We start from the raw sequence: 13,916 nt of genomic DNA on the forward strand, positions 1-13,916 counted from the left end.
TTATTCCTCTGCGACTAAATTTAAAGACAAGAATATAGATGTGAGATCAGTGTCATGTTGAGGTGAATATGGTGCAATAAAGGACTTGTGGTGCTGCTGTCTTTATGTAGCAGGATAGAAAATCACCACCTAAAGGTGACAATGAGGGAAATTTCGTAAGAAAGGTTCCTCTTGCTTCCTAAAAACCCCTGCCTCCTGGGTGAATGAATGATGCTCAGATGTCCCTATCCATGTTTCAGTCTGTGCTGCATCTGTTGCCTCTCACTTCTTGTTCAATAGCATGACTACAGGACCAGGTGGCCCCTGAGGGCACATCTGTAGGAGAAATGAGACAGATGGTTGTCTGAGAGAACAGGGCAAAGCTGCACCTTTTTTTTTTTTTTTTAAGGAACAAGAAACATTAGCTTGCTTTTTAAGGAAAGATCAATTTTTTTTTCTTTCTGGATGATTGTGATGAAAAAATAGAGAAGACTTTCTCTGGCCAAATTAGTTTTAAAGATGATAATGGATCATTAAATAGATAATGACTGCTATGATTATTATTTTTAGACTAAATAATTCCATTATAATAATATTAAGATGCCAATGGATTAAAGGAAAGCGATATGTAAATATAATACTATAAATACTATTTCTAAATTTTATACATTTGTTTACTTGTTCAATAAATGTTTATGTAGTATCTGTTATGAGCTTTTTTTTTGAGACAGAGTCTCACTCTGTCGCCCAGGCTGGGGTGCAGTGGAGCGATCTCCGCTCACTGCAATCTCCATTCCCCAGGCTCAAGCAATTCTCCTGCCTCAGCCTCCCATGTAGCTGGGATTACAGGCATGCACCACTACCACCCAGCTAATTTTCATATTTTTAGTAGAGACAGAGTTTTGCCATTTTGGCCAGGCTGGTCTTGAACTCCTGACCTCAAATGATCCACCCGCCTCGGCCTCCCAAAGTGCTGGGTTTACAGGTGTGAGCCACCGCACCTGGCCCTGTTATGAGCTTTTTAAAACATAATCAGGTGTCTTTTCTATTTAAAACCCTTCAGTGTCTTTTGTGTCTTAATTTTAAAAAAATGAAATTAAGGAGAGATTCTGGTTACACAATATTGTGAATGCACTACAGGCCGCTGAATTGTATACTTTAAAATAATTAATTGCATGTTGGGTGAATTTCACTTCAATTAAAAATAATATGATACATAATCCTGGACTGGATCCTATACTGGAAGAAAAGAGAATGTTAAAGGATATTATTTGATCAATTCACAAAATTGGGATATGGACAGTAGACTCAAGCATTGTATCAATATCAAATTTCTTTTCTTTTCTTTTCTTTTTCTTTTTTTTTTGAGACACTCTGTTGCCCAGGCTGGAGTGCAGTGACACGATCTTGGCTCACTGGACCCTCTGCCCCCTGGGTTCAAGCAATTCTCTGCCTCAGCCTCCCAAGTATCTGGGATTACAGGCAACTGCCACCACGCCTGGCTAATTTTTTTTTGCATTTTTAGTAGAGATGGGGTTTCATCACCTTCGCCAGGCTGGTCTTGAACTCCTGAACTTGTGATCCACCCACCTCAGCCTCCCAAAGTGCTGGGATTACAGGCGTGAGCCACTGTGCCTGACCAATGTTAAGTTTCTTGAACGTGATAACTATATTCTAGTTATATGAGAGAGTGTTGGCCAGGTGCAGTGGCCCACACCTATAATCCCAGTACTTTGGGAGTCTGAGGCGGGCAGATCGCTTGAGCCCAGGAGTTTGAGACCTTCCTGGGCAACATGACAAAACCCCGTCTCTACTAAAAACACAAAAATTAGCCGGGTGTGGTGTCACACGCCTGTAGTCCCAGCTACCTGGGAGGCTGAGGTGGGAGGATTGCTTGAGCCAGGGAGGTTGAGGCTGCAGCAAGCTATGATCACGCCTCTCCACTCCAGCCTGGGCAACAGGAGTGAGACCCTGTCTCAAAAAATACAAAACATGGCCGGGCGCGGTGGCTCACGCTTGTAATCCCAGCACTTTGGAGGTCAGGAGATCGAGACCACGGTGAAACCCCGTCTCTACTAAAAATACAAAAAAATTAGTCGGGCGTGGTGGCGGGCGCCTGTAGTCCCAGCTACTCGGAGAGGCTGAGGCAGGAGAATGGCGTGAACCCGGGAGGCAGAGCTTGCAGTGAGCCGAGATCGCGCCACTGCACTCCAGTCCGGGTGACAGAGCGAGACTCCGTCTCAAAAAAAAAAAACAAAACAAAAAACAAAAAACAAAAAACAAACAAACAAACAAATAAAAGAGTGTCAATATTTTTAGAAAATACAGAGTAAAGTATTTGGGAGTATAGGGTGTGATGTGTGTGACTTATATTCAAATGCTTCAGAAAAATATGTACACATAGAAGGAACCTAGGATATAGTAAATAGGGCAAAGGCTGACAAAAGGCGAACCTGAGTAGGGAGTACATTCTGTCTATCACCCTTTTATTTCTTTCACACAGTTGAATTACATTATGAGATTATCCTTTTAATGTATTTATCTATTGTTTAATGTTTGTCTCCCATTAGAATGTGAGCTTCATGAGGCAGGGAGAGAGCTTCTTGTGCTCTCCTGAATCCCCAATCCTAGGAAAATTCCTAGCACCTAGAGGCAATCAGTTAATACTGGTTGAGTGATGGAAAGAATGGTTGTCTCAGTGCTAGGTCCTGGAAGGGGAAATAAGCATAAAAGAGCATGGACCACATCATACCCTTGAGCCCCACTCTCCTACTCCCAACACACACACATACACACACACATACACAGCCCCCTTTTTGGTATGCTATCCTCCCTTGGCTTCCCTGACCCCACACTCCTCCTGTTCCCCTCTCTGACCAGTCCTCAGATAATCCTTGGCTCTCTCCCTGGGTCTACTCCTCCTGGGACATTCTTCAAGTTCTATCCTTAACCCTTTCCTTTTGCTAGCTTGCCAGAATTGGAAACAACTCTTTCCCCAGTTGTTTTCATTTACTCATCTATTTCTCAGCCTTCGTGTGTGTGTCGCACCCTAACCTCACCCTTAATTCCACACCCATATTTCCAATTGCCCATTGAACTATTCCACAGATTCCCTTAAACTTAATAAATCTATAACTTCATGCATTATCCTCCCTCTCAACCACCCCTCCTTCTGTACTCCATGTCTCTGTCACTTCTATCACTGTCTTGCTTAGGCCCCATTTCCTCCATATCTTTAGTACTTGCTTTCTCCTTGCTGAACCATTCGCCTGGTTCTATCCATCCTCACTTCTTGACATTCCATTGTTATAGCTCCGTACATAGTCTTCCCTGTCCTGGTCTCTCGCCTTTTCCATATGCTGCTTCCAGTGCTACCTTCCTAAATATGACTAGTTGGATTACTACTATCTCCTCTTCAGAAATCTGTGATCTTTCCCTCTTGTCTATAAAGTCCAGTCTTCATATTATGGTGTTCAATGCCCTCCATGCTCTGCTCCCAAACTAGCTCTCCAAACACGTCTCCCACATAGCACTTAAGCACTCCAGCCCCTGCACTTTAGTCACTCTGGGCAGCTCCATTCCCCTAACTCGCTAAGTACTCTGAGGTTCCTGTGCCTTTGTGTTGGCCTCTCCTCCACTTTCCGCTTAGAATATCTCTTCATCCTTCAAGGATCAATCAAAGTACTTCCTCCTCTATCAAGCCTTTCTGAATCCACCAAATCTGATTTAATTGTTATTTTCTGTTCCCACAACATGTTACTCTTTGCTCTTTAGCTCTTAAGTCACTCATCCTGGTGTTATAATTAGTTACTTATGGCCGGGCGCGGTGGCTCACGCTTGTAATCCCAGCACTTTGGGAGGCCGAGGCGGGCGGATCACGAGGTCAGGAGATCGAGACCACGGTGAAACCCCGTCTCTACTAAAAATACAAAAAAATTAGCCGGGCGTGGTGGCGGGCGCCTGTAGTCCCAGCTACTCGGAGAGGCTGAGGCAGGAGAATGGCGTGAACCCGGGAGGCGGAGCTTGCAGTGAGCCGAGATTGCGCCACTGCACTCCAGCCTGGGCGACAGAGCGAGACTCCGTCTCAAAAAAAAAAAAAAAAAAAAAAAAAAACTAATTAGTTACTTATATATCTGTCTCCATAGATTTTTAAGCCTCTTGAGGGCTGGAAGCATGTGTTATTCACATTTACAGCCTTCACTGGATATGATGCACAGAAAGTCCTTAATAAATATGTCCTGATGTGAACTCTGGTGCTTACTGTTTGTGCCCAGTCACATGGCACTCATTTACTGCCTGGCAGTCCAGCTCTTTGTGTACATGACTTAGAGCTCTAGGAAATAAGGAACTTGGTTTTATTCACCTTCCTATTTCCACCTCACCTAGCACAGTCTTGCAGCTACCAAGGACTACATGAATGGCTGAAGGGATAGAAAAATAATGCATTTTGGAGTACTAGGAAACCAAATTACTAGGCACATTTACTATTCAAACTTCACCATTTAAAATATCTCTTTCTGATAGTAGCTATGTTGTAATTAGAGTACAGTGCCTTACAGAATGTGTTTGTAACTGAGTGTGGGTATGTAAATGTATACATACAAATAAATGTTTCTGTATAACTGTAATACATTCTGATCATCTGTGAATCAAATGTTTGTAAAGCCTTATATCCTATGGAAGACATCAATAGTGCCAATTCTTTTGGTTGGGCAGGGTTGGCAGAGGGAGACAAAACATTTTTGAGTACATCTAGATTTTCATGAATCAGTTTTACTTAGAATAAGGTTTCCAGCGGCCTGGTGCAGTGTGGCTCATACCTGTAATCCCAGCACTTTGGGAGGCCAAGGCAGGCAGATCACTTGAGGTCAGGAGTTTGAGACCAGCCTGGCCAACATGGTGAAACCTCATCTCTACAGAAATTAGCCAGGCATGGTGGTGGGCGGCTGTAATCCCAGCTACTTGGGAGGCTAAGGCAGGAGAATCGCTTGAACCTGGGAGGTGGAGGTTGCAGTGAGCCAAGATCACGCCACTGCACTCCAGCCTGGGTGACAGTGAGAGACTCCATCTCAAAAAAACAAAAAACAAAACAAAACAAAACAAAAAAAAGGTTTCCAGAATAGTTGGTGAGCCAATATACATCTCTGCCCAGTCTTCCTCATATGAGATCCATCTCAAAGTTCATTGGAAAATCAGACCTTATAAGACAGGATAATGACTCAACTTTTCTTCCCTTTTATACCCCTGTAGAGCGTTTCATTAAGCCAACAGAGAAGTTAAACATGGTTACTCTCCATAGTGATGAGGAAAGTGAAGAAGTCTGTCATCTCACAAGTGGTGTCAGACTGAAAAACCTGTCACCTCCAACGTCATTAAAAGGTAAGAAAATCTGGCTCACGCCTGTAATCCCAGCACTTTGGGAGGCCAAGGCAGGCGTATCACAAGGTCAGGAGTTTGAGGCCAGCCTGGCCAATATGGTGGAACCCTGTCTCTACTAAAAATACAAAAAAATTAGCCAGGCACATGCCTGTAATCCCAGCTACTTGGGAAGCTGAGGCAGGAGAATTGCTTGAACCCGGGAGGCGGAGGTTGCAGTGAGCCACTGCACTCCAGCCTGGGTGACAGAGTGAGACTCCATCTCAAAAAAGAAAAGAAAAGAAAAGAAAATCTGACCTAGTATTTATTTTCTAGTCCCTAAACTCCACTTTGGCTTTCTCTAGGATGTCTGCTTTTAAAATGAAAAAGAAAAACAGCAACATAGGTTGTTTGTCTGTTTGCTCTGTACTGCTGAAGCAGTGAGAAGGCTCCAGGGTAGGCTTGGCTTTTCTCCTAATTAAGAGCCATCTTTCCCCTGTGTATATTCTGGGATCTGCATAAAAGAATGAAATATTGTACATTTTCAATTAAACGGAAACCAAATAATGAGGGAGAAAATCTAATACCGAGATACTTCCTGTCATCCACTTTTATAAGAAAGAAATGACAAACAAGAGTTTATATGAAAGACATATTATTGGCCAGGCACGGTGGCTTACTCCTGTAATCCCAGATTTTGGGAGGCCAAGTCGGGCAGATCACTTGAGGTCAGGAGTTCGAGAGACCAGCCTGACCAACGTGGAGAAACTCCGTCTCTACTAAAAATACAAAAAAAAATTAGCCGGGCATGGTGGCGCATGCATGTAATCCCAGCTACTGGGGAGGCTGAGGCAGGAGAATTGCTTGAACCCAGGAGGCGGAGGTTGCAGTGAGCTGAGATCACGCTATTGCACTCCAGCCTGGGCAACAAGAGAAAAACTCCGTCTCAAAAAAAAAAAGAAGAAAAGAAAAGAAAAGAAAGATGTATTATTATTCTTTTAAAGAAAAATGACTTTCAAGGAATGTTTTAGTATGAACTCAGCTCCAATTCATGCCATCCATAAGCAACTTTCAATGTTTAGAAAGGTGGCCTAGGGACATCTCAAGGTCCTCAGTCTTCAAAAGAGTGCCATTTATGTTTCGTTCACTGTGTCTACTAATGTAAGAAGGCGGTGGCTCACACCTGTAATCCCAGTACTTTGGGAGGCCGAGGCAGGTGGATCACCTGAGGTCAGGAGTTCGAGACCAGCCTGGTCAACGTGGTGAAATCCCATCTCTCCTAAAAACACAAAAAATTAGCCAGGCATGGTGGTGGGTGCCTATAATCCCAGCTACTCAAGAGGCTGAGGCAGGAGAATTGCTTGAACCCAGGAGGCGGAAGTTGCAGTGAGCCAAGATTGGCCATTGCACTCCAGCTTGGGTGACAAGAGTGAGACTCCATCTCAGAAAAAAAAAAAAGAGAGTGGACTAGCTTAGTTTCTACTTTGTTTTTTGGGCAAGTTGAGAAGTTCTAATTTTGTCCCTAACAGAAGGACAACCTGGTCAAAATGTCCAGAAAGCCACATGAGCTACGATATTCAAGCTTAGATGAAAAGTTGGGATAGGAGCTGTGAACTCTCTGACACTTGGTCATGACACAGAGATGATAATGTATGTCATGAGAATACATAAATTTCTAGGGCAGATAGAGAGAGACTAGGAGTTTCTAGGAGAAGGGGGAGCCAGAGAAGAAGATACAAAAGGACCAGCTGAGGAAGTCAACAAAGCACAGGAATGGCAGGGCCTGCTCCTGCTGACAATAGTGATTACAATGTCCTCTCCTCTCCTCACACACACTTGTCACACTTTAGCACAAAATCAGAACACCATGAAATCGATCTTAATTTTGTCAGGTCATTGTGCCGTGTGTCTTTCTAGGCCATAAGCCTGCATCTTTAGTATTCCCAGCACAAGTGCTATCCACAAATTAGGTACTACACAAATACTTCTTTTGACTTAGCTTGGCTGAGTTTCTTTCAACAAGAACTGTAGAGCAGGCTGGTTGTGCACCTGCTCTTTATCAAATACAGCATATCTGATAAAGACAAATAACTAGTTTTCTACTGTGTGGCCTTCTACCTGCAGAAATCTCTCTGATCCAGTTGGATAGCATGAGACTTTCCCACCAAATGCTGGTGAGATGTGCTGCCATCATTGGCCTGACCTTCACCACTGAGTTGTTGTTTGAGATTCTCCCCTGTTGGAATATGAAGATGATGATCAAGGCCCTGGCAACCCTAGTGGAATCTAACATTTTTTGTTGTTTCCGGAATGGCAAGGAGCTTCAAACAGCCCTGAAACAGAATGATACCTCATTTGAGGTGCACTATCGTTCCTTGTCTCTGAAGCCCAGTGAAGGAATGGGTGAGTAGCACCTGGAGTGACCCAATTTCCTCTTAAGGACCCATCTAGATCAAAGAATTGACCTATGTTAGGTATAAGGGGCTGATCTGTTGCCCACTGCTTGGCTGAAAAACCCTTTTTGCTCTCTCCAGATCACGATGAAGAGGAAGAGCTTCGTGAACTGGAGAATGAGGTGATCGAGTGCCACAGGATTCGATTCTGTAGCCCTATGATGCAGAAAACAGCCTACGAGCTGTGGCTCAAGGACCAGAGAAAAGCCATGCACTTGAAATGTGCCCGCTTTTTAGAAGAAGATGCCCACAGATGTGACCACTGCCGAGGCAGGGACTTCATTCCCTTTCATCACTTCACAGTGAATATTCGGCTCAACGCTTTAGGCATGGATGCCATTAAAAAGATGGCTATGTCTCATGGATTTAAAAGTAACCTACTTCATTTTAAAATTATCCTAACTGTTCTTGGGAAATCTAGAGACTAAGATCTAGAAGGAGTGGGTGTGGACCTTCAGGGCTTCAAGTCCCATAAGCGGCTTGGGCACAAAGAATGATGAGACTTCAGCAGCCTAGGCCAATGGGGAAGAGAAGAGTAAGGGAATGTACCTGTATTGAGTCTAGCAAACCAATCTCACTATAACTGTCAGGGAGGGTTTGGGGATAGGGGCTCTGGCAAAACGGGGTGTGACCAGAACTCAAACTAAAATATCCCACTTAATTCACACCAAAGGATGGAATCCAAAGGAGGGTACAATCTGACATGATGACATGGTGTTTCTTGGCAGATAAGAATATTATTGCTTTGTTGGTCTAGTTTGAAACAGGTTCCAGTGGGTAAAGAATATGATTGAGAGAGAATTAGCCAGGGCTAAGCAGGTCAGGGCTCCAGAAAAGAGGGCTTGGTTTCAGGGCAAGAATTCAAGACCATCTGAGAAGCAAAAGTTAAAAAGTTACAAACAATATCACCAACCAGCCAAGTGATCCGAGAAAACATAGCAGAGGATTCAAGGGATGTAAGGACCCAAAGACTCAGTCACTACGGGCATGATGGGTGTCAGACATAGAGCAACACCACCAATTCTAGCCCCCATTCATGGTGGCCAGGGAGCTCCTAATGGGCTGCCTACCCTAGTCAGAGGACCTTGGTGATTATGGCTAAATCTGGTTGAGAAATCAGAGGCTACAAGTAGAGGACTCCTATATTATAAGGATATTAAAAATCAGGAAGAAATGTATCTAAACTGCCTAGCACATAGCAGGAGCAAAATAAACTTTTTTTTTTCATTCGTTCTCCATTTCATGTGCATTCTCAGTGGATCCTCATATGAACCCTTTAAGGTTGATGAGGGTTATTTTCATTGTATAGATTTTTTTTTTTTTTTTTTTTTTTTTTTTGAGTCAGAGTCTGGCTCTGTCCTGCAGGCTGGAGTGCAGTGGCACCATCTCGGCTCACTGCAAGCTCCACCTCCCGGGTTCATACCATTATCCTGCCTCAGCCTCCCGAGTAGCTGGGACTACAGGCACCTGCCACCACGCCTTGCTAATTTTTTTGTATTTTTAGTAGAGACGGGGTTTCACTATGTTGGCCAGGATGGTCTCGAACTCCTGACCTCGTGATCCACCCACCTCGGCCTCCCAAAGTGCTACGATTACAGGCTTGAGCCACCGCGCCCGGCCTCATTGTATAGATTTTTTAAATTGTGGTTCTGGAAGCTTAAGTAACTTACCCAATACCACAGAATGAGTGACAGGCTTTATTCAATCTGCCATCAGTCTAATTCCTAAGTTCATCCTCTGCTCATTATACCTGAGCTCCCCCAAATGTGGGGTTGGACTTTTAGGTAATACTTGCCAGAAGATAGGAAGTTCATAGACACAGCATGAAGTAGAAATCAAGAGAGTGAGAAAGTTGCAGCTTTGCACAGTGGGACAAGCATGTTGTTGAAACTGCACTAACACTAGTCCATCTCCCTTTTCGGAAAACAGGAATCAGGCTGTAGGTTCAGAGCCTTAGGATCTGGACCATGAAGATTTCTAGTCCTCTGAGAGCTTGAGTACAAAGAGGATAAGACTTCAGCAATAGTCTCACCCCCACTGGGCAGGGAAGATGTCAGGGGAATGTACACCTACCTGAGTCTAGTTCTATTACTAGCATTTATTAAATTCTCTCTCGTCTGTTATATTTTTACAAAATTGGTAATATTATTATCACAAAAGTGGTATGTGTGTAATATGATGTTGAAATTGAAATTTGTGCCAGAGCACCAAGATACAACGAATGCTGCAATTCAAACTGAGGCAGTGGATATACAGAATTTACAGAGGAAATAGCTGAGAATCAATTATAATCTTGGATCCTTCACCCGGATCTAAGACATAGAAATGAGGAAGAGGATGTAGAGGGTCAGGAATTGTGAAGAGATCTCCTTGGTGAGAACTGATGAGGTGCTGTGTGCCCTCCTCAAGTGGGTTGTTCACTTCATCACCTCAAGCCTAGTGAGGTGTCTTCCTTAGAATCAGAGGACATAGAACACTGGGGCCTGCCTCATGCCTAAGAAGGCTGAAGTGGCCTGTGGCTGCATTGGGATCAAGCTGCCATCCCAGACTGTGGGAAAGGATGTGTGAGGGTTTCTCATAAATCAGATAAAACCCACCTGGGAGAAACAGCCAGTCCAGAACCATTTTAAGTTCTTCCCAGAGTGCCCTTGGGAGGGTAAGAAGACCCTTGGGTGTGGACTGCTAGAATGAGACAGGGATAATGGGGACAGACTGGAGCACCGAGAAGATGCGCTGCCTGAATTAAGGAAGCTTTAGTGAAGGATCCCACACAGGGCCCTATTCAAAGAACCAATGAAAGTATCAGTAGGAGATGAAATGATGGAAAGAAATGAGGGAAAGGGGAAAGAAGAATATTTGACTGTGTGGGGTCAGTGAGTCATACACACACACACATACATATACATAGATGCATTTTTGGTAGATTGATGTTTTATTTTGGAGGATAAAATAAGCTAAAATACACTGACAGCTAGAAGATAGGTCAGTTTGAGCAGCTGGCCTTGAGCAGGCTGACTAGTGTCATCAAAGCAAACAATTTCAGTTATTTGCAGATTTTCCAATCAACTGGCAGTTCAGCTCTGGAGCATATGTGACCAAATGTCTCTGAATAATGTCTGCTGGTATCCCTTCCATCAGCACCTCCACCTGAGTGAGGCCACAGCTCTACTATTTCTCTTATCAGTATTTTTCACCTGTTCAGAAGACTATCGACTCGACAAACTTTAGAGACTTTGTAAATTCCCTAAATGTATCATAAAACAGTAATCCCATGGCCCACCGTCCCACACACCTTCAGTAGTTCCAGTCAGGGGCAAACATTTTTAATTTAGCTGTTCTTTCTAGTCATTACCTCCATATACTAAATGGTATATTAATATTGCTTTTACTGATTTTTTAAAAAATCAAATTCTGACATTTGTTTTCTGGCTATGGCAGATGAGGATTTAACTCTGTTACACCACTCCTCGGCCCCTCTCCCCTATATTGTCATATAACTGGCATTAGATAAGTCAATGAAGTGTTTACATTATTAAGACTATGTAAATGTTGTCCATTACAAACCAAGTAATATACTGTGAATAGATTTCTTAACAAATGTTTATTTTTCCTAGGGTTACTAGGAAAGCTTTTTTTTTTTTTTTTTTTTGCAATGTCTTCCTTAAAATATCCTGCTTCAATCTATCCTAGACAGATAGATACTCTGTCTATCCATTATCCCTGAATCTCCCAAAGTGTGGAGTATAACCTTTAGGCAATACTGGTCAAGGATATAATTGGGACCAAGTGTGGTGGCTCTCGCTTGTAATCCCAGCATTTTGGGAAGCTGAGGTGGAAGGATCACTTGAAGCCAGGTTGAAGCCAGGGCTGGTTCAAGACCAGCCTGGACAACAAACTGAGGCTCTATCTTTACAAAAAACTAAAAATAAGAAAATTAGCCAGGCATAGTGGTGCATATCTATAGTCCCAGTTTCTCAGGAACTTGAGGTGGGAGGATCTCTTGAGCCCAGGAGTTCAAGGATGCAGTGAGTCGTGATCATGGCCTCTGCTCTCCCCAAAAGGGAAAAAAAGACATAATTGGAGGAGATTTAGGGCCACTGAATTATGTAAATAGATAGGGAGGAAGCTGTTAGCTGGTTCCCTTTCAATTCTCTTTTGATCCTCATGTCCTTCTTAAGAACTGTCATTTTCTAAGTCTTGATTCATTCCAACAGTTTACCCTCCTGGGCACTGTCCTTCAGCTTCTTCCACCTATTTCATCAATGACTACTCTTCTCACTCCTTTATCTTCTATAGATATGTTGAACTTTCATTCAGCATTTCATTTACTCATTCCACAATTATTTATTGGGTTCCTACTATGTGCCAGGCATTGCTTACTGCTCTAGGCATCTGAAATGCATCAGTGAACAAAACAGCATTCTGTTGGAGAAAAGTAGACAGTGCAGAACAAAAACATAATAAAGAAGTAAATTTCTGGGTGCAGTGGCTCATGCCTATAATCTCAGTGGCTTTGGAGGCTTGAGGCCAAGGGTTCAAGACCAGCCTGGGCAGGATAGCAAGACCCCATCTCTTAAAAAAAATTAGCCAGGTGTGATGGCTTGTGCCTGTAGTCCCAGCTACTCAAGAGTATTGCTTGAGCCCAAAAGTTTGAGACTGCAGTAAGCCATGTTCACCCTACTATACTCCAGCCTGGGTGACAAAGCAAGACCCCAACTCTTAAAAAAAAAAAAAAAAAAAAAAAAAAGAAAGCATATAGTATAAGTGATAAATCCCATGGAGAAAAACAGAAAAGAATGTTGGGTAGGACAAGGGAGATAAGGAGCGCAGAGCCATTTGGGTGCCTTTACTGCAAAGCAAGATTCATGTAAAGACAGAGGAAGTGAGGGATTTTGCTGTGTGAGTGGCTGAGGAAGACTATTCTAGGCAGAGGGGTAGTGAATACAGTGGCCCTAGGATGGGAGCGTGGCCCTTCCATTCTATACATGTCGAATTTATACTTTTAGAGATCATTTTATTCTTGCCAGGCACAGTGGCTCACCTGTAATCCCAGCACTTTGGGAGGCTGAGACAGGTGGATTGCTTGAGCTCAAGAGTTCAAGACCAGCCTGAGAAGCATGATGAAATCTTCCTCTACAAAAAATAAAAAAAATTAGCTGGGTGTGGTGGCAGGTGCCTGTAGCCCCAGCTACTCAGGAGGCTGAGGTGGGAAGATCACTTGAGCCACGGAGGTTGAGGGTGCAGTGAGCTATGATTGCACCACTGCACTCCAGCCTGAGCAATAGAGCAAGGCCCTGTCTCCAAAAAAAAAAAAAAAAAAATCATTTTATTCTCATTTAGTTAGGTAAAATGTCCTGAACCTGGGGAGACAGAAGATAAACCCAAGAGGTAGTCTGACATCTTGAACCTAAAGTCTTATTTTTAGTTCTTTGAAACCATAAGGTGGACATGTGATACCTTTGCTTTTCTCTTTTCATTTGAGAACCTATAGGCATTTTGTATCTTTTTTCTTTTGATTTTTACAGATTCTCCTTGTAGTAGGAAACCCTTAATATAATATCGCCTTTGTAAATGAAAAAAATGAGAATCAAAAATAATATGATTCTGGTTGGGCACGGTGGCTCATGCCTGTAATCGCAGCACTTTGGGAGGCCGAGGCAGGTGGATCACGAGGTCAGGAGATCAAGACCATCCTAGCTAACACGGTGAAACCCCATCTCCACTAAAAATACAAAAAATTAGCCAGGCATGGTGGGATACACCTATAGTCCCAGCTACTTGGGAGGCTGAGGCAGGAGAATCGCTTGAACCCAGGAGGCGGAAGTTGCAGTGAGCCGAGATCGTGCCACTGCACTCCAGCCTGGGTGACAGAATGAGACTCCATTTCAATAAAAAAAAATAAAATAAAATAAAATATAAAATTAGTCAGGTGTGGTGGGGCGGGCCTGTAATCCCAGCTACTCGGGAGGCTGAGGCACGAGAATCACTTGAACCCAGGAGGCAGAGGTTGCAGTGAGCTAAGATCGCACCACTGCACTTCAGCCTAGGCAACAGAGTGAAACTCCATTCAAAAAAAAAAAAATACTACTAATAATATGATTCACCCAAGCAATAAATGACATAATGACA

The 13,916-nt window shown here is 43.3% G+C and overlaps 1 protein-coding gene across 4 annotated transcripts in view; it reads left to right on the forward strand.

Moving 5' to 3' along the window:
* The window catches only part of ADCY10 (adenylate cyclase 10), a 103,213-nt gene that overhangs the window by 58,455 nt on the left and 30,842 nt on the right, over window positions 1-13,916 (forward strand). For all 4 annotated transcript variants that reach the window (XM_058442197.1, XM_032161087.2, XM_058442195.1 and 1 more), the window contains 3 exons: window positions 5,230-5,358; window positions 7,459-7,737; window positions 7,869-8,159. In XM_058442197.1, coding sequence (XP_058298180.1) covers window positions 5,230-5,358; window positions 7,459-7,737; window positions 7,869-8,159 — 699 coding nt within the window. The remainder of the gene's footprint in view (window positions 1-5,229; window positions 5,359-7,458; window positions 7,738-7,868; window positions 8,160-13,916) is intronic.

The sequence above is a fragment of the Hylobates moloch genome, unplaced genomic scaffold, assembly GCF_009828535.3.
Source record: "Hylobates moloch isolate HMO894 unplaced genomic scaffold, HMol_V3 SCAFFOLD_8, whole genome shotgun sequence".
NCBI classification, from domain to species: Eukaryota; Metazoa; Chordata; class Mammalia; order Primates; family Hylobatidae; genus Hylobates; species Hylobates moloch.